General features: G+C 29.1%; 2 protein-coding genes across 2 annotated transcripts; one reads left to right on the forward strand and one right to left on the reverse strand.

Moving 5' to 3' along the window:
• The first annotated feature begins 774 nt into the window (after positions 1–774).
• On the forward strand, positions 775–4,359 carry LOC123271845 (protein SPT2 homolog). Its single transcript, XM_044738340.1, has 5 exons — positions 775–1,149; positions 1,381–1,527; positions 1,616–1,745; positions 2,660–4,138; positions 4,216–4,359. Exons 1-5 carry the CDS (start codon positions 1,096–1,098, stop codon positions 4,302–4,304), a joined length of 1,899 nt encoding a protein of 632 aa, XP_044594275.1. The 5' UTR covers positions 775–1,095; the 3' UTR covers positions 4,305–4,359.
• Positions 4,360–9,898: 5,539 nt separating this feature from the next.
• On the reverse strand, positions 9,899–21,747 carry LOC123272222. The gene is made up of 5 exons (XM_044738923.1): positions 21,707–21,747; positions 21,139–21,562; positions 11,486–11,689; positions 11,063–11,370; positions 9,899–10,989 (listed from the first exon to the last, which is right to left on the reverse strand). The coding sequence occupies exons 1-5, from the start codon at positions 21,745–21,747 to the stop codon at positions 10,473–10,475; spliced, it is 1,494 nt and encodes a 497-aa protein (XP_044594858.1). The 3' UTR covers positions 9,899–10,472.

The raw sequence follows: 21,747 nt of genomic DNA on the forward strand, positions 1-21,747 counted from the left end.
AGCGAAGAAATAGTCAATAATCTAAAAAAAAAATTGTACTTTTCGGAACATAGAAGTTTGTAGTACTTAAAGTTTTAGAAAGTTTGGAAAATTCAAAAGTGCACGACTCATAATGCTCATTTAATTATAAAATAATAATAAAAAATAAAAAATATAAAAAAAAAAATTACTAAACAACTTTAGGACGATAATGCGCAAGCGCCCTTATTGGGATATGTACATAACATCTATAGATACACAGTCTTTTTGTTTTTTTTCATTCTATTAATTGCAATTAAACAACACAGAATTACATAGCCATTCGCGATAGGGGACCTACAATTCTTTCATAAAATTAAAAAAAAAAAATTTGACTCAATTAATGGATTTTTTTAATAGTGTTTTCGGATTTCAAACATGATGGACAGGAAAATTTTTTAAACTATCATGTTATTTTTTTCTGTTTTTATTGCACTGAATCAATTTTTGAAAAGTATAGTATCAATCTCCATTAAATTATTTTGACAATAGTATACAAAATATCTTGATTCCGTTAACTAACAAGGATGTGATAATAAAAATAGTTGCCGAAATGAGGCGAAAAAAATTTTTCAATCGTAAAGCACTCTTTGATGCTTCGCGTCATGAGCCGTGCAATTATATTATTAAAGATTTTGAACTTTCTAAGTTTTAAAAATTTCTCAAGGATTCAAATTTGGCGCGAAAATTTAGTCTTTTGAGTTACACGCTGCCTATAGGCAAATTTGAAAACTGTCAGAGAGAGAGCAACAATCATATGAACGGTCATTCAGTCAGTGCACTGTTGTGCACCTAGAAACTTCTATTATTTTTATCTATTCGCTAATTGTTACGTACAACTTCAATAGAATTATGAGTTACTTTTCACCATATTGTTAATGTCACGATATTTATTACAAAGATAGCCTTCGTTGTTGTATTATTTCCACTGCTAATCACTGTAAAAATATAAATAGGATTTCTTTAACGTTGAAAGCACATTGATGTTGGTGCTTTGTCATGCCCATACGGACAAATATTTACATTTTTAAGAAATAGCAAATTTATATTTGTTTATTAATTTATATATTTACCAAAATGGATTTTGGTAAATTACTCACCGTCGCTCAGAAAAACAGCTCTGTCAAACAGGTTAGTAATGGAGTCTATTGTTTATGTATAAATATGTATTATCACCAATATATGTGTATATTAATATGCATAGGTATAATATATATGCATAGTATATATCTGTGTGTATACTTATATTTATATAAGTGTGTCGTACGCTTGAAAATTTTTTCCAAGTAGTATCGACCTATTTCTTGATATTTAATTCTGTATTTCTTCTTACTATTTTTTTCTTTTTTTTTTTTTTCACAGAATGTCTCGTATTATCCAACGAAATTTACGCCACCTAAAAAGGAAACGAAGCAGTCAAAAAATCTGACAGAAGGTATTAAAAAGTTTCTGGCTCGTAAGGAAGAAGAAGAGAGACAGAAACTGTTGGAGGAAAAACGTAAAAAAGAGGTAGGAAGAAATTAATTATGAAGTACATGCAAAATAAATAATCAAGTTGTTAATTATGAAGTATGGATTAACTCGATTCAATTTACAGAATTTATTGTCGATGAGAGATCAGAAAGTGCAAAACAAAATTAATAAACATTTGAAAGTATCTAAAGCTGCTAATAAGTCGGTGTTATTGGATGCTGTTAATCATAAAGATACTGCTATCACTCTTGCTGGTAATTATTTATATCTTTTTATATATAATATTAATTTATGGTGTTGGGGATAAGTGTCAATATTAAGAGCTTATACGTACAAAGAATTAAAAAAAAAAATGTATTAATCTGAATTTCATTTTTGCAATGTACACATATTTAAAGTATGTACTCAGAAAATTAAATGTCAATCGAACAAGTATTTTTAAAGTTATATGTTTATTTGTAAATCCGTCTCGGAGCGAGTTGCACAAAAATTAGGTTGAGGCCAAAAAACTTTGAACGCTTTTTTTCTCAAAAATGCATTTTCAAAATCGTCGAGCAAGATTTATCGAACAACGACTGATAAGATCAGTCTCTAATTTTTAAACAATTTTCTTAACTTTATTCTTCCATAATTGATCCAAGGATTAATAATTTCGATAATTATTTTATATTTTTATAAACAATTTAAGGCTAAAATTTTTATCAAAAATCGATCATTTTCTTGTCAATCTGATATATTGTTAAAAATAAATATTTTCATAATTCCTTTGATTAATCACTAGATCATATCTTATATTAACGAAAATTTTTTGGATTTTCGAATTTCGATGATTCAAAGTGAAGATATTGTGCTCACTGCAAGGAACCTTTTTTTTTTAGAGAACATCTTAGAAATCGTCTAAAGAAGTTAGAAAAATCATTACTAAAAAAAGAAAGAACTTATTATTGAAGTTAAATGTCACTACTATGTATATATTCATTTTCATTATCAATTAAAAATTCAGCAAAAATGAATTAAAAATCACTTTTTTGGCCTTCTCAGTGCGTGTAATCAAATCGTTAAAATATTCTAAACCAATAATTTGCTACCAATAATTACTACACTTTTTATTATTATTGTTGATATAAATTTTTATAAAATTATTAAAATAATTTTTCCTGTATACTAGGTCCATCTCAGCCAGACGAAGATGATTACGGCTACGTATCCCAAGAAGCCTCTGCATTTTATGACAAATTAATGAACAAATATCAAAGTCTGCCTCCAGAGAAACCATGGTTTAGCGACAATGGTAAGAAAGTTGTGAAAGACATTGCTTCAACTAAAGACAGAGTAAAGCAAGCGCTCAAACAGCAAGAATTAGAAGCATCACTGCCCCATAGACGTAAGAGAAAGTCCGAAGCCAGCCGGGATGACCGGGAGTCTCAAGATAACTCCAATGAGCGGGACAATCATAATCATAGTAGCAATAATAGCAATAACGAGGAAGAAAAACCGAAGCCTAAAAAACGTCCACTGCCACCGCCAATTGATTTTATGTCTCTATTAAAGATAGCCGAGCAAAAGCAGCATGAGCCGATAATAATCGAACCCAAGCCCAAGCCTAAGGAAGAGGTCGAGCGACCAATGACCAAGAAGCAGAGGATTGAGTACCAGAAGGAAAAGGAGTATTGGGACAGGCGCGAACGCCAAAAGAACGGTGACTACAAGCCGTCTCCCTCTAGTTCTGCTGAAAAAGACAAGAGTTCTGTAAAAAGTTCCACGTCGTCGACGGGGAAAATTCCGAAGGTTAATGGCGCAAAGGTACCGAGCGTTAAAAACGATCGTCCTCCAGAGAAAGAAAAAACTGACAAAACTCCAGTTAAATTGGCTCCTACTCCGAAAAAAATTCTTGATAAAAAAGTCAGTGAAAAATCTTCGAGCAGCAAACCAAATTCGGATCTTGATGTGGAGGAAGCGGAACGAAAAATCAATGCTGAGATACGCAAGCTCGAAAATGCCAAACGAGCATTAAAAGAACAACAAGAGAGAAACTTAAAGAAAAAAGCTGAGGAACGCGATAATAACACGAGGGTAAATAAAAGTAACGGTGTAAATAAGAATAATGGTAATAATTTAACGAATAGTAGTGTTACCAGTAGTAGTGTTAGCAGCGGTGATGGAAAAAAATTAAATGTTAAAGATGATAGAAATGGTAAATTAAAGCCCGAGAAGCATGTTGATGGAAAAACAGGTAAATTTCCACCAGACGTCAGACCGCGAGTTCCAGGCGACGTTAAGTCGAGACAGTTTCCACCCGTTGACGTCAAGCCGAGGCAGTTTCCACCTGCTGACGTCAAGCCAAGGCAGTTTCCACCCCCAGATGTCAGATCAAGGCAATTTCCACCGTCCGATGTTAGGAAAAACGGGAGCAAATTACAGGTCAATAAAAGAAGGATTCTTGATGATGATGAGGAAGAATATGACTCAGAGCTGGATGACTTTATTGATGATGATCCGCATGATGGTACTGAGGATTATAGTAAATACATAAGTGAGATATTTGGGTATGATAAGAGTAAATATGCGAACTTTGATGACGAAGATGATAATATGGAGAGCAATTACGCTCAGCAATTGAGGGAGGAATTTGTGTCCACTAAAATTGGTAAGTTTTATTTTTTGTTTATAATTTTTTTAGCCGTAGTTATGTAAATGGTGGGTTAATTGAATTTTTATTCACAGGTATAATGGAAGATTTGGAGGATATTAGACAAGAAAATTTGGAAAAGAAACGTAAGGCTATGATGATGAAGAAAACGAGAAAAAAATAAAATAGCATTGTGAGTAATTATAATAAATGAATTAAATAATACGACAAGGAAAAAATTTTATTTTTTATTCGAGAGTTTATTGATGAATGTTGATATGAAAAATATCGATAGATAAAAAAAAATGATTAGAAGTAGATTTTTTATAAATTTTTTTCACGGAAAAAAATTTAGATAGTTTTTGAAATTATAGATCAATATTGACTAAAATTGATGAATGAGAACGATAAGAATCTTCTTTCTTAAAATTAATATAAAGTTAAATATTTTCACACTTAAATTATAATAATAATAATGATAATACGTATAGTTATGTACTCACGTCAGTTCATATTTGTTTTTTATGTTGTTGGCATTATCAATCGATTTAATAATTCATAATTCGTGTTACGTACAAAAATTCACTTAATACATTTGTATTTATTGTTTTTTTTTATTACACACCCACACTTAACAATATATTCATTATGCAATAACAAAGTGTAAATATATACAACTTAATAATCATAATTATCATTATTGTTTCATTTTAATTATTCTATATAAATACATATAATTTAAATCGTAAAAAAATTCATAAATCAAACTTATTTAAAGGACAAGAAATATACATATTAAATTAAGTTCATTTTATAAATTATTATAGGAAAATTATTAAAAAAAAATCAATTAATATATATTAGCTTTTAAATATAATATTTATAATAACGATGATTTAAATAAATAAAACAAACTGAATGACTTTGTTATCATTTAAATTATGAATTTTTTTATTCATAAGTGATTGTTATTAATAACGCAAACAGATGAATTGTCAATAAAAAAACTCAGACGTTAAAAATCACACGTGTTAAATATCCAGTAAAAGAAACCAGAACTATATATATATATATATATATATATATATATATATATATATATATATATATATATATATATATATATATATATATATATATATATATATATATATGTGTATATATATATTTCTTTTATTTATTTAATTTAAATGCCAAGGCAATAGCCGAATGGCAAATATATATGGGTGATTCTCTGTAAGGACGTCTTAAATCTGTACAAAATTGTCCGACCAAATTATTTTTGATTTTATTAGAAAAAAAATTAACAAGGGCTACAAAACTATCAGCTTAATTATAATAAATAAACAGCCGAATTAATTTTTGCTTTTTCGATATTTGTGTATCTTTTGCCATATAACATGACAGGGGACTGACTGCCAGGGGAATGATTTTTTTTATTAAATTGAGAAAAATCAAGCAAACCATTTCAATGCATTCAACTTTTTAAGTTCTCAATGAATGTTTACATTAATTAGAATAATATTAAGACTTATGGATCCAATTTTATAAATAAATTATAAACAAAAATAGCTGTCAGGGGACTGAGTTTTGAAGTGGCCCAGACACAAATTTCCAGAAAAAACAGTGCTTTGACACTAAATAAAATGGCGATAAAGCGCTAACAGTCCTATGGTTATTAACTTACGGCTAGTTAGATCCTTATAAACCTTACAAAAGGTAAAATAACACGCTAGATTTTTTTTTTTTGGCTTTGTATTTCTGGCAGGGGACTGATCTTAAAATGCCTGGGACAAACTTTGGTTTAATGAATTTAATGAAACAAATTAACTTTCGGTACTTTTTATTGAAGAAGATTGTTAGTTAACTAATTAAGTTTATAAACATTATGGATCAAATTATATATTATTGACGAATAACTTAAAATTTAATCTTAAAGTTTTAATTTTGGGACTGGGACAGCCCAGGGGACTGACATTTCGGTGGTTTACGAATTTATAGCAAAAAAACCAAAATTTATTCCATTTTAGTTTTCAATGCTCCAAATAGAAATGTTTTTTTACTTTTGTAATAAATTTTTTTTAGTAACAAAATAACAATTTTTCTAATAAAAAAATGCCTGGGACAGCAAAAAACATCCTTACAGAGAATCACCCATATGTATTTATATATAAATATATATGTATATATTAGGGCGTTTCAAAAAAAAAAAATTTTTTTTTTCTCGGAACCAGGCTCAAAAGTTTCGTTTAAATGCCAAAATAGGCCCCTGAAAATATAAGCCCTTAATATTAATATTAAAGTTATCCGCCTCGCACTTTTCGATTTCCCATAAGAATAACACGGGAAAAAAAATTTTTTTTTGTTCTTATTTTTGTAACTAATGAACCATCAATTGCTCTGCAATTTCCAACAAATATTTTTGTAGAGAATTGAACGCTCTACAAAAAAGTTGTGATATCATTTTTCGATTAATCAACTCATTCAAAAGTTATTCATCATTTTTAAACAAAAAAAATTCGAATTTATGAGAAGTAATACATTTGTTATAAGTTTTAAGTGATTAATTCATAATATTTGGTAGTCATGAATACATACAGTCGTCGTCATTGATTTGTAACGGTTGGCAATGATTCGGGTAGAATAAAAAATTCTTAATTTGGACATCTCTCACTAAAAATTTCAATTAATAATATGTTCAGAAAATAAAAAAAAATATACGAAACTATGAAGAAAATTCACATAAAATTAATAATTGTAAGCTCAGACAAACATAATTATAGAAATTTATCCAAACAAAAATTACTATACATAAACATAATTAAAGATGAAAAATTCCTACTTAGTAAATCACCAGAGAAATAATTTGAATATTAAAAACTATACAAATAAAATATTTCAAATAAATTTGATGTTTCAATTAAAAGAAAATAAATTAAATGTTAGTCTCCTTATGATTACAGTCTTAAAAATAAACAATATCAAATAACTATAGCTCAATATAAAGACATTTACTAAATTATTAGATCATATTATCATACAAAATTAAAATTGAAAAGGCCTAAAATTAGAAAATAGTCCATTGAAATAATTTAAATTAAAAAAAAATGGAATTATAAAAAGAAGATACAAAGGAAATTAAAAAATAATGACAAACCTAAATTCAGACAATTTGATTAAGAGACATCAAAGTTATTTGACATATATACAAATGAACAACTCTGAATATAGAAAAGCTTTACAAATGAACATCTCTAATTATGGACAAGAAAATTCGGAAATTTCTCAATTTGGACATCTCTCATTGAAGAAAACAAAAAAAAAATACAATATTTTCTGAATTAAAAAATTCAAAAATAAGTAATAATTTTAAAAAACACGTTTTAATATAAAACCAAATTTTTTAGAAATCTATCTATTGAACTGGTCTTTATGAATTTTATCATAGTATCACGTTAGTAGTCAAGAAAGAAAAGTTTAACATAAATAACCCTCGTCATTGACTCTAGTCATCAGCGATGAACGCTGCATTAACCGCGTACTCCTACGACCTGGACAATTTGAGTGACGACGAGATGGCGGGCAACTTGTCTCAATCATCAAATTCAGTGCATCATCAAAACGGATCATCGCGTATCGGCGCAATGGAAATTACAACAGCGCAATTAGCCGCGACTCTAGCACGTGCCGGTGCTGATACTCAATCGGCACCATCCCCGCAAAAATCTACCTAAAAATTAAAAAATCGTATATTACCTATGATGAATAAAAATTAATTTTTTAGCAGAGCTCTCTGAAGAAGATGTCTTGGTGCAGAGTTTATAAGCCTTGAACAATTGTTTTTATCTGATCCCCACACTTATTTATATAAAAACGATTTTTTTTTATTAATCACTGACTACATTTTGAATTATCCAAAAAATTTATTCCTACTTTTTAGTTTGGTTTTATATTAAAGCGTGTTTTTTTAAACTATTACTTATTTTTTAATTTTTTAATTCAGAAATTATTGTATTTTTTTTTGTTTTCTTCAATGAGAGATGTCCAAATTGAGAAATTTCCGAATTTTCTTGTCCATAATTAGAGATGTTCATTTGTAAAGCTTTTCTATATTCAGAGTTGTTCATTTGTGTATATGTCAAATAACCTTGATGTCTTTTAATCAAAGTGTCTGAATTTAGGTTTGTCATTACTTTTTAATTTCCATTGTATCTTCTTTCATAATTCCATTTTTTTTTTTTTTATTTAAATTGTTTCAATGGACTATTTTCTAATTTTAGGCCTTTTCAATTTTAATTTTGTATGATAATATGATCTAATAATTTAGTAAATGTCTTTATATTGAGCTATAGTTATTTGATATTGTTTATTTTTAAGACTGTAATCATAAGGAGACTAATATTTTATTTATTTTCTTTTAATTGAAACATCAAATTTATTTGAAATATTTTATTTGTATAGTTTTTAATATTCAAATTATTTCTCTGGTGATTTACCAAGTAGGAATTTTTCATCTTTAATTATGTTTATGTATAGTAATTTTTGTTTGGATAAATTTCTATAATTATGTTTGTCTGAGCTTACAATTATTTATTTTATGTGAATTTTCTTCATAGTTTCGTATATTTTTTTTATTTTCTGAACATAATATTAATTGAAATTTTTAGTGAGAGATGTCCAAATTAAGAATTTTTTATTCTACCCGAATCATTGCCAGCCGTTAAAAATCAATGACGACGACTGTATATGTTAAATAAAATCACTTGTCTGTTCGTCTGAATTATGAAAACGCAGAAACACGAATAACTCTTTCAGGCCATGAATAAAATTTAACTTATTTTTATGCGCAATCTATTTAAAAATGATTTTTCAATAAAATTACAGCAATCTTTAATGACAAAAGATAATAGTTTTATATTTTTAAACTCTAAGAGCTTAGAAATAAACTAATAAATTTCTGAAGATTATAAAGAAAACAGCTGAATTGATAATGAATTTAACTTTGACCTTGAATAACTTTTGAATGAGTTGATTAGTCGAAAAATGATATCAGAACTTTTTTTGTAGAGCGTTCAATTCTCTACAAAAATATTTAATGGCAATCGCAGAGAAATGTATGGTTCATTAGTTAAAAAAATTAGAAAAAATAAATTTCGGCAGATTATCAAGAAAACGACTAAATTGATAATGAATTTAACTTTGACCTTGAATAACTTTTGAATGAGTTGATTAATCAAAAAATGATATCAGAATTTTTTGACGTGATAACGTCTTATAAATTGATGAACACCGACAGAGCTCACGAAAAAATGTCGCGTTCCGGCTGAGCGTTCCGCTTGAGCGTTCCGCCTGGGCCTGTGCGTGCAAGCGAGAGCGCGCAACAAGCGATATATCTCTTTTTTCGTAACGTCAGAGCTAGCAGTCAGAATATTGTTCGTGATCATATTTAAACAAATCCGAACAAAAACAGTTTCACTGTAAAAAAGTCGCACCAAGTCCACGTTCATAAGACTATTAGGAAAAAAAATTTTTTTTTTCTTTACAAAAAGATACAAAATAAAAAAATTAAAAAATCCGAGTAACCGATATGATTGTTTATGATTTTCGGAAATTAAAAAAAATTTTATTATTATTATTCTTATGGGAAATCGAAAAGTGCGAGGCGGACAACTTTAATATTATGGGCTTTAATATTAATATTAAGGGCTCATATTTTCAAGGGCCTATTTTGGCGTCTAAACGAAACTTTTGAGCCTGGTTCCGAGAAAAAAAAATTTTTTTTTTTGAAACGCCCTAATATATATGTATACATATATATGTAAATTTATTATCCTCTTTTTAATTTTAAATAATACTGTCACGAGTTAGAATAGTTACCGCAGTATTTTTATCAGATAAAAGCCGCGTTAAATTTAAATACTGATTAAAACGAATTAAACGATTGGGTAAATGCCTAAATAACCCCCGATTACTTTTCCGACGTCTCGTTTAAAATAAATTTACCAAAAAATCCCGTACTTTTTCACCGAGTTGACGCCTGGGCTCATTAATAATTTAATTAAAACAAATTTTGGTAAAATGTAAATGCCGCCACGTAATTAAGTTCTTTGAGCGTACCAGCGAAACACCTACTGACATATATATTATTTAATATGTACTTAACACATCTGATAGACCACGACACATTATTGATGAATGTTACACAGTAACAGCTCGTGTTACAATTACTCTTTGCGGGGGAAGAAATGAAAAAATCAATACGATCACTGCGTCGGCTGATTATTATTAATTCAGTTGTCAAATAGCAATCAAATTTGAAATCCAAAACACTCTAACTGAAATAATCAATCAATTAATTAGTGTATTGAAACAATAACGCTGATGGTGTACGAACTGGTACTAATCGTTTTTCCCCCGTAACTCCCTTGATAACAAAATAATCACGTCCATTAATAAAACGAGTCTTAGAACTTATAACATTGTCAATAGAATCGTAAATCGGAATTTGAGTTTGAGGAAACGCCGAAAATTCGGTTTTAATTGATTCTTTTGTTATCGGCAATGGAGGTAATGGTAATTGCGGGCGCTTCGCTGGACTTACTTGCACCTTCATACGCGTTTTGCAACAGGTACATGAGTCAGCGCAACACAAGCACACCCGACATTTGAAGTAATGTTGACTTACTTCCACAATAAAGCATATCAATGCCAACAAAAAACCAGTTGCAATAACTTCGTATGTCAATTTAAAGTCTCTGTTCTCCAATCTACGTTCCGTTGAACCTAAATCGAGTGGGCAATATGTAACCCTCGGTCTATTTATCGATTCTATGTGCTTGATTATCCCCGTTTCTACTAAATGCAACAATCTGGAAAATGAAAATAATATTGAAAAATAAACATAAGCTGCTGATGATTATTTAATTAACAAATGTTACTCACTGTCGGTCAATTATTTTTTTAATCCGCGAATTCAATGGATAAGCAAATCCACGATTTTGTTCATACACAGAGTTCGGCATTTTAATGTAGTAACATTTCTCCTTTTCTATCATGTTCAAACGCGTGCGATTCAGATAATCGCGGTAGATGAAATCCTCGACGAATTGAACTTCATCGATGAACAAACGATCGTTTGTAACAAAACCGGCTACTTTTTTAGCTTTATTATCCTCTTTGGTAATGTTGTAAAACATACCACGGGTTTTGTTAAGTGATTTTTTGAGAGGTTCAAGCTCTCCTGGATCATTCTAAAAAAAATAAGTCGTTATTTATTTAAATATAATCTAATGAAAATTTCTTATTGATAATAAGTAATTATGATTGTAATTATTATTGAAAAAAAAACAATTATAACAAACTTACTCTATTTACTGTAATATCAATAATATAATGACGTTGAGCTGTCCAAGATTTGCGTAAGTTATAAATATCTTTGACTGAAGTAAACTCCAGCGTAAATTCAGACAATGTCAAAAATGCAGTCAAATTAGCAGTATAAAAAGCAGTTATAATTGTTATAAAAATCCACCAGGATGCAAACAATAGTCTATTTGAATCTGAAACAAGAAATGTAAGTAAATATCAATATTATTTATTACGCGTTTTACTAATGCCGAAAGGGCGTATCTTAAAACAAGTCCCAATTTTTTTAAATATTCAATTTTTCGTATTTTGTGAAAACTCATTGAAAGATTTTTTAATAAAATTTTTAACTTCTGGTTAAAAAAATTCAAAATTTCAAAAAATTGGGATATGTTTATGTTTTTAATCTAACTACCAAAAATCAATTTTTTATTAGATCTCGATGTTTTGAGGTCCTTTAAAGATATTTGGACTATTTTTTCATATACGTCCTTTTAGCTTTAAAATTTTTTTTCTTAAAGCCAAAAGGGTGTATGACGAAAAAAAATTTATTTCTACGTTTTTTGACCAGACTTTTACTTTTTTACATTCTCAAAATGATAGGAGAAAAAAAATTTTGACACTAAGTAGTACCGCGATTATTAAATACAGTTGGAAAGCGATTTATGATGAAAAGATTAGATTTAAAATGTTCTGAAAAATATATTTTGCTCGACGGGCAGAAAGCGTCAACTTTCGGCCCACTGCGCTAAACGAAGTTGCCCCTTTCTGCCTTCGTCGAGCAAAAAAATAGTATACACTCCACGGGAAGTAAATACCCACACTGAAAAAATATATATGCACATATATGCTGACAAAAATACATATACGTCGCACATATAAAATATATACGCCACATACTTTTTTTTTTGACCCCGTATATGCAGCGTATATTTTTTTTCAGTACGGGTAAGAAAGCCTCAGATCACATGTTTGTTCACCTCGGCTTTGCTTCGGCCAACAATTACATGTGATCTGAGACATTTCTTACTTTACTTCCCTAGGTGTGTAATATACTATAGTATATTACTCACCTAGGGTAAGAAAGTAAGAAATGCCTCAGAAGATCACATGTTTGTTGACCTCGGCTTCGCCTCGGCCAACAATTACCTGTGATCTAGGCCATTTCATACTTTTCTGCTCTGGGTGTATTAATATACTATGTCGGACTTATTAATCCTAGGATCAATTATTGAAGAATACACTGTAAAAAATTTCGGTGTAAAAATAGACCCGGAGCACTTTACACAGCTGTGTAGTGTGAAATAACGGTGTAAAATTCTCTCGGTGTAAATTTTCCATCCGAGTAATTTTAACACGGTGTAATCTACTTTTTTTTAACACCATTGCGTGTTACTCGATATATTTTTGTTACACGCTTTTTATTAGCTTCACTTGTATGTCAGTTTGTCAGTTTGTCAGTTTGTCAGTTTGTCAGTTTGTCAGTTTGTCAGTTTGTCAGTTTGTCAGTATGTAACTCTCCTTCGCATAAAGAGACTACCATAATGATATTATTTAAATTTTGATTATCAACCTAGAACCCAGGTGATGACCTTCCTAGTCATCCTCTGATGACCATCCCGAAGTTATATCTCGAAACCAGGTGTTTTCCTCCGTAGGTTTTCATCGGGAATGGCACAGATAAACCCGTACATCAACCCGGAATCCTCTGATGACCATCCCGAAGTTATATTTCGAAACCAGGTGTTTTCCTCCGTAGGTTTTTTACACGCTTTATATTAGCTTCACTTGTATGTCAGTTTGTCAGTATGTAACTCTCCGTGGGTAATTTGCGCGCCTGAATATTTTTGATAATCAACAAATAATAGTTTAAAAACTAAAAATCACGCTTTTATAAATAAACCAAACTAAAAGTAAAATAAATAATAGTTTAAAAACTAAAACACGCTTATTATAGAAAACCAAACTAAAAAATAGAAAATAAATTTTAATAAATTTAAATTAAGAATAGTGTTAAAATTTTCAATAAATATAAATTAATAATAGTGTAAATAAAAAAATGTATTTTATTTTTAAAAAGCGTAAGTGCATGGTGTCAATAGTTATAAATATTTTATTGACAGATATGAGTAGAGTGATTATCATTTTGATATCTTAAAAAGCACCCCACGCTTTTTTTAAAATAAAATACATTTTTTTATTTACACTATTATTAATTTATATTTATTGAAATTTTTAACACTATTCTTAATTTAAATTTATTAAAATTTATTTTCTATTTTTTAGTTTGGTTTTCTATAAAAAGCGTGTTTTTAGTTTTTTTAAACTATTATTTTTTAAGAAGCTACAATTGATCATTGAATATTTTTAATCATTTAATTTCTATCCTGAATTAATAACTATATTAATATTATTTATATATTAAATAGTTTGTTGAAAATTTTAATATTTTTATGATTATCTATCTCGATTATATATACTCGATTATATAAAAATTTGTTAACTATTAACATATGGACTCTGTTATGCAATAGTGTGTTAAGTACATAGGATTTCCATAGCACTTAACACATTAATGCATAACAGTGTCCATATCTCGTTTCAAGTAAATTACGCTTGGTGTCGCTATTTTTGAATGTAAGAGTATTGTTTACATTTGACTTTTTTGTGACCAACTACTATTTCTTTTATATTTATTTTATTATAATATTAATTTACCTATTGATCTTAAAGAAATTTTATTTTTTCCGGTTGTGAATTACTATTTTTTTTTCACTAGTTTTTTTTTTTATATTTCATGCAGTTATTGGAACGAAAAAAAAAATTTCTTAACCTAAAATCCGTGTCGTTTAGTAATAATTTTTTTACAGAAAATTTTCAAATGCGTTATTGAATGACACTGAAGTTGACAGACAAAAAATATTCTTAGAATTTTATGACAATTAAATTATTATAAAAAAAATTTAATTTAAAAATTTCACATGTGAAACTTAGTAAAAATTACAAGTGAAAATTTTTAGAAGCATTTTTTTATTGTAATTGATTTGGTATAAAAATTTTTTAAATTGACAGCTGACGGCTAACTTCAGTATTATGTTATTGAATATAAAATTTGTATATTTTATAACAATATTAGTTTATTTTCGTAAAAAAATATATCTATTACTTATAATACTAATAAAAATACTATGATTACTATGATACTGAAGTTAGCCGTCAGCTGTCAATTTTAAAAATTTTAATAACAAATCAATTACAATAAAAAAATACTCCTAAAAAATTTACACTTATAATTTTTATTAATTTTAACATGTGAAATTTTTTAATTAAAATTTTTTCATAATAATTTTATTGTTATGAAAGTCGAAAAAATTTACAGATGTCTGTTAATTTTAAATAATAAAGTTAGTCAACATTTTTTATTTTTTTATTTTGCTTAATGTGTTGAATTAGAACTAAATAATATTTTTTTTAATTGCACACTTACAGTTTTTCGAATTTTTTACAAATGAAATTAAAAAAAAAAATTTTTTTCAATAAAAAAAGTTCTAAAAATTTTTAGATGTCGGCTAACTTTATTGTCATTGTTAATTTCAGTATAAGTAATAATTCCAAAAGAAGTGCCCATTTTACCCCAAACGTTCGATATGTCCACTTTTACAACTTTATAACCTAAAACTAAAAATCATTGCTTTGAGTATATTCAAACATACCATTTATTTATAGTTAACAAATCTGATTTGGTTGAAATATACGATTGTTAGCACCAAAGAAATATTTGTTAACTATAAACAAATTTGGATTTCATTCAAATATACTATAACTTTGTCTCAAATAAATAAATTTATTTGTATCAAATAAATATTTCTGGTGATATTTAAATAAGAGATTTATTTATAGTTAACGAGCCTCATTTCATTTAAATGAATTGTTTTCTCAGTGCAGGTATCAGTTTTTTGAAACGATTTTAAAATCCTTTCAATGCAATAACCATCAATATTTGTGATTATAGCTCACTCTCCACCTATACTGTCTGTGCTAAAATGTCATTTTTAATTACAATTATCTCATTTCTGGTATAGTAAATTGATTTTAAATTTCAACAGCACATGTAATGCGTATTCTCTTACCCATATTTCAAATTTCTAAAACTTCTTAAAATTTTGCATTTATGACCGAACTACCTTAAGGGGACCTAACCCGGTGGTCTAGCGGCCTAAAATTTAAGCTATTTTAAAAAATTTTATTTCTATGTGAAGGTAATGACTAATGCTTTCAAATTTTTTTACACTTATTCTATTACTTATCAATTACACAAAAATGAAAATCAAAACAAAAAAAAAAATTTTTTTAAATTAGAAAAATGGCGCTGAAGTCCCCCTCTAAAAAAAAAATGGATCTGACTGGTGGAGGTAAATTGATCTCTCTCTCTGATCTGAAATTTAAAAAAATGACCGATTTTTAATTAGTATAAGTCTAGTTATCGTCGGAACTAGAATGAAAAAAAAAAATATTTGACAAAATGGCACGTAGTTAAAAGTATTTTCTGAAAACGAGTTTCAGATTTGTACTTTTAACTACGCGCCATTTTGTCAAATATTTTTTTTTTTTTTTTTTTTCATTCTAGTTCCGACGATAACTATACTTACACTTTATACTAATTAAAAATCAGTAATTTTTTAATTTCAGATCAGAGGGAGGGATCAATCTGCCCCCACCAGTCAGGTCCATTTTTTTTTAACAGGCGAGACCATCTTTTTCTCGGTTTGCTCTCACGGAGTTCAACGGAACTATCTCTGTTGCACTCCCAACAGCAGAGCAATTGCAGTTTCGATTGGTTTCACGAAACGAATAAAATTTTTGAAAAAAACGCTTTGTGGTGAAATAGTTTATTAAATTATCTATTATCTCTAAAAACGTTTTTTCAAAATTTCCATTCGCTTCGCTAAGCCGATTGAAACTGCAATCACTGGTCTCGGCTGTTAAGTTATACTTCTTATGCGACTTCCAACAAGGTTGCGTTAAACGTTTAACGCTACCATGGAGGGGGTATGAAAGCACTGTTGCGTTAAACGTTCAACGCTCCTGGGGAGGGGGAGTAGAAAGAGACAGAGCAAGAGTGAATGCGTGGCACTCGAACGCATGCGCGTAGTATAGATGTTACAGGCCAGCGCGAACGTTAGCAACGAGTAGCGTCCAATATTCCAACGCAAGAGAAAAATGGTTTGGAAAATCCAAAAGTGCACGTCTCATAATCTCATTTTCCACAATAAAATTGATTAAAATAAAATACAAAAAACAAAATAATAAAATATTTATAAGGCGTGTAAAACTAGAATTTCAAATTCGGAAAAAATGTTCAAATTCGCGCTTCGCTACAACTAGTGTCACATGCTTAACGCAATCCAGAGCATCACATAGTTGACTTGGTTCACCCCTATTGTGTTTTATGTATATGTATATAAAAAATAAAGATATAGATATACTAAAACTATGAAGAACAGTCGATAATTTTTTTTGAAGTTATACTTCTTTAGGCGCGTTATGAAAAAATGATGAGAGTGAAATTTTAAGATGCGCACGCCTCACTGTAACACAAAAGTAACAGGTTGAAGCTGCCTGATAAACCGCTTATCAAATCTTGAAAAAAAAGCTACTAACAAAATAGAAATAGAACCTCTTAGTCGCGCATGTTGGCAAGCTCGTCGTCTCTGATCACTGTTTTTATATTTATGATATTTATCCACATGTTTCTAGTTTCTAAATTCACAACACGTGTTTCAGTTTCATACAAGCGCAAATTATATATGTGCTAATAAATTATATTCAGTAGTGATTTAAATTGAATATTTTGATTAATATTATTTACTATTCGTAAATATTAGTGAGAAAAATTGTGCTTATATACTTTTTCGTCCTAGGTGGACGTATGGGGGCTTTTACGCGCAGACGACACTTAATTTGTAAATAATACGCGTACGCGCCAGTATCTACTGGGCTGTATAGAACTTTATACAGTCGAGGACAATGTCACGCAAGCGTCACCAATCTCTATACAGCCGAGTAGCTTACGTTTTAACTGTCATTTTAAATTAAAAAGCGCACCTTTGACTAACTTCAAGACTTTCATGTATTTTTATTTGGAGGATTAGAGGGTTATGGCGTCGTACGCTATTTATTTATAAATTGAGTATCCCCTGCACGTAAAAACCCGCATACGTTCGCCATAGGACGAAAAATTTTTTAAGCACCATGGACAAACCACGCGGAAATACGGTCTCGGCGATATTTATTTGCAGCAGGGATATAAAGCCTCGGCCCTATCGGGCTTCAGCCTTATACTATCCCTGCTGAAATAGTATATTACACTATTAGGGCAGAAAGTTTGAGATTTCTGCACGGCGCGCAGTTCAGAGCTCTCAAACTTCTGCCCGTGTAGTGTATACTATTTTTCTTTATAGCCGGTCGAAAGTACGTAAAATATTTCATGTACTGCATCGAAAAAAAATTGATGCCTGCCCCCGACATTTGCGGCACGAGCGAAGCGAGTAACTAATAATAACTCCCATTCTTTCCCGTTTCACAGCATTATTTAAATTTGTTAAAAACCGCCCCCACTCTTGGTGAGACGCCCCCTTCTACATTTACTTTACACGTTCCCTACTCCAGTGCCACGCGGCTCACTTAGTCCCATCTCGGCTTCAGAGGGTTAAATAAACATTTTGTATGATCATAAATAAAGCTTAGGATCAAACATTTCATAAAATTTTAATATATCTATTATGTAAATATGTGCGTAATAGTGAGCCTAAATATAAAGTATGCATTATTTTCATGCTTATGATGCATTCGATTAATCACATTACGAATAAATTGATGCCACATATTGGGAAGTGCTCCACTAAAATACGCTATCTGATGGTTGAAATATGAACTAGCGTAACCGGGTCGAGTTTATAACAGCTGATGTCTTATGCATGCTACAATTAAAAATTCAAAGTTTAAAAATATTTTATATTGTATAAATAACAAGTTTTACGTTTATTTATAACATTAATTGTAAACCTAATTAATAGTTTCTTTTAAATATAGTGACATTTAGTGACCATGGAGTTTCCTCCTCGAAAAAATAAAAGCAAGATTTTTTGTTGTGTTTATGGATGTAACAGCAAGTCTTGGAGGGATGATACAATTCTATTTTATAATTTTCCGGTTGCTAATAGTAATTTAGTGAAAATAATAAATAAGTTTGGTGAAGATGAAATAATAGACCGTCGATTGGCTTGGATAAAGGCGTTGAAAATTGGGAATGAGGTTAGTCAATATAAGAGTGTATGTTCATTACACTTTACAAAAAGTGATTATTTACCAACATGTAAGTTATAAATTCATAGATTATTATTCTTCAACTATTATTTCATTGTTAAAAATTTTTATTTTTTATTATAATGAAATAATAATATAAAAGTAAAATCAGCAGACATCTGATCATTTTTTGATTAATTTATAAATTATAATTAAAAAAAAATTTAGTCAAATTTGCAATGATAATTTTTTTAATATTTCTGCATGTAGAATATGAAAAAAATTTTTTTATTATGATTCATTTATTTAAAAATCTAAACAATTATCAGACGCCTGTTAGTTTCTGTATCATAAAATAATTGTAATAAAAAAAGATGACTCGTTACAAATGAAATATTTTTTGTATGTTGCAGCTAACGTAAATCAATTACGTTTCCATTTAAAAAAAACTAGTGTTCCTTCATGCAACCTCCCTGAAGCATCATTATTGGTCCAAATTAACGACAGAGATGAAAGACGTCGTAAAAGATCGTTCCAAAAACAGTCTTTTATAAACAAGGATACATCTGAAGCAGAACCTGTACCTAGTGATGCCAAAACCGGAGATCCCGGGGATTCATCTTGTCAAAATCAAGTTTCCGTGGAATCAGCTACTGAGGATTTATCTCTTGTTCAAATATCTATTGTGGACAAAGGAAAACAAGAAAAAAATGATCCTTCAACTATGAAAATATTTCAAAATATTGGCATTCAAGTTGAAAGTGACTATTTAACTCCGAAATTTTCAACTTGCATCAAAAGTGATCAACAGCTCAGTACATTAACCGGATTATCAAGCTTTGCTATTTTGAATACAATCGAACAATTAGTAATTAGAGTACAATCAATGCGTAGTACATCCAATTCCTCAATAAAGTTTGACCTGCGCGAGTTGCTTATCATGACTTTTATGAAATTAAAGCAGAATATGAGTTATTCTACTTTAGCAATTTTTTTTAACTTTTCTAAAAATGGCTACAAAACTCAAATTTGGAAGATGATTGATATTTTGTACCTTGCTTTGAAGCCAAGCATCCATTGGCCGAGCAAAGAAAATATTTTGAAAAATATTCCCTTGTGCTTTAAAGGTTTTGAAGGCGTCCGAGTAGTTGTTGATTGTACGGAAATAAAGATTCAAAAACCGTCGAAACTGTGCTGTCAATTGCAAACTTACTCGTATTACAAATCTACCTATACAATCAAATTCTTGACCGGTGTAACACCTGCTGGAACAATTTCTTTGGTAAGCTGTGCTTATGGTGGACGTGCATCGGATAATACAATGTTTGAACAAAGTAATATTATTAATATGATGGATAAAAGAGATATCGTATTGGCAGATAAAGGATTTACCATGCACGACTTCTGTAAAAAATATGATGTTACATTATGCACACCGTTTTTTTTGAGAGATAAACAACAATTTTCCAAATCAGAAGCAAATATGAATCGTTATGTTGCAAAAGCTCGTGTCCATGTAGAAAGAAGCAATCAACGCATAAAAACTTTTGATGTTCTTGGTTCAACTATGCCTGTATGCCTTATGAGTAAAGTAGAAGAAATTTTTACGATTATTTGTAGTGTAGTGAATTTAGGTGCATCGATTTTGAAAAAAAAAACAAATTTCATAGCGAAAATATTTAATTAACATAAATAATTTTTCTAACTTTTAAAAAAACAGTTATGATAGTTTTTGAACTTTATTATAAATCCATATATATTTATATCATTTTAACAAATATAAATATTACTATAATTGTAAAAAATATTATAATTTGTAACTGTTATAATAAAAATATCATTATTATTTTAAGAAATAAAAATAAATTAAAAATTTTTAAAAACATAAATATTTTATGAATATTAAAAAAAAATGTTATTCATTTTCATTATTATTGTTAAGAGCTTGAGCTTCGCATATATAATGAATCATATAATTAAAATAAATCCTTTTTAAAGAATGAAACAAATTTTTTGCTAAACTTTCATCAAATTCAATAGTCAATACCATTATTTTATTATCAAACGAAGTATAAATTATAAAATCAGTTGATGTTAGATTTAAAACAGCCATCCCTATTTGAATTTGAGAATAATACGCGTGTTTTTTTTTATGCTCCATTTATCATTTTCATAAACTAACCACTTTATTGAAGGGATTACTTCCTGCAAGCTTTTTTTTTTCCCTCATAAGGGCATTTAATTTCGATTAGTTTTATTGGTTTATTGTTTTTATCAAAAACGACACCATCAGGCGAATATCCGAGCCATAAGTTATTGTGGCAGACAACGAGACCGCATTCAATTACTAGAACCGAAGGTTCAGACTCATCATAATTATTACGTGCTAATGGCTCATTTTTTAAACCGTGCTGTGTATAACAATTATTTACTGAATTAGAATAAAAGTATTTTAGTGATTTCTGTTTCCAATCAGGTTTTTTATTGTTTTTATATGTAAATAACTGGTAGGAATCACTACCAGTAATTCTAAATTGTCGTTCTTTTAACCACACGGAATGAAACTCCATAGTTTGAATACAAATATCAACAACATTATCACCAAATTTTGAAATAATATTTTGACAGCAATCTTTTATAGGATTTACTTTAACCTGTCCGAGTTGTTGTAGAAATTTAGAAGAAAGTTGACTTTCGAAAATAGTGAGAATTTTAGAAGGATCACAGGTAGAATTATTAGACACCTCTTGTAAAACCTCATGCCTTCCAGCTCTAAAGAGAAGAAAAAATCAAAGAATAAAGTTATTCAAAGCATCAAGTACTGTATAAGTCTAACTAGACCAACAGTGATTCTACAAAAAAAAAAAAAAGAAAATAAATTTTCTAAAGCCATTTAACTTGTATATATGCAATTACATGTGTTCGTTCAACGCACTGCAGGGTAAATTTGACACCAT

Source organism: Cotesia glomerata, linkage group LG9 (genome assembly GCF_020080835.1).
Source record: "Cotesia glomerata isolate CgM1 linkage group LG9, MPM_Cglom_v2.3, whole genome shotgun sequence".
In the NCBI taxonomy this organism is placed as follows: Eukaryota; Metazoa; Arthropoda; class Insecta; order Hymenoptera; family Braconidae; genus Cotesia; species Cotesia glomerata.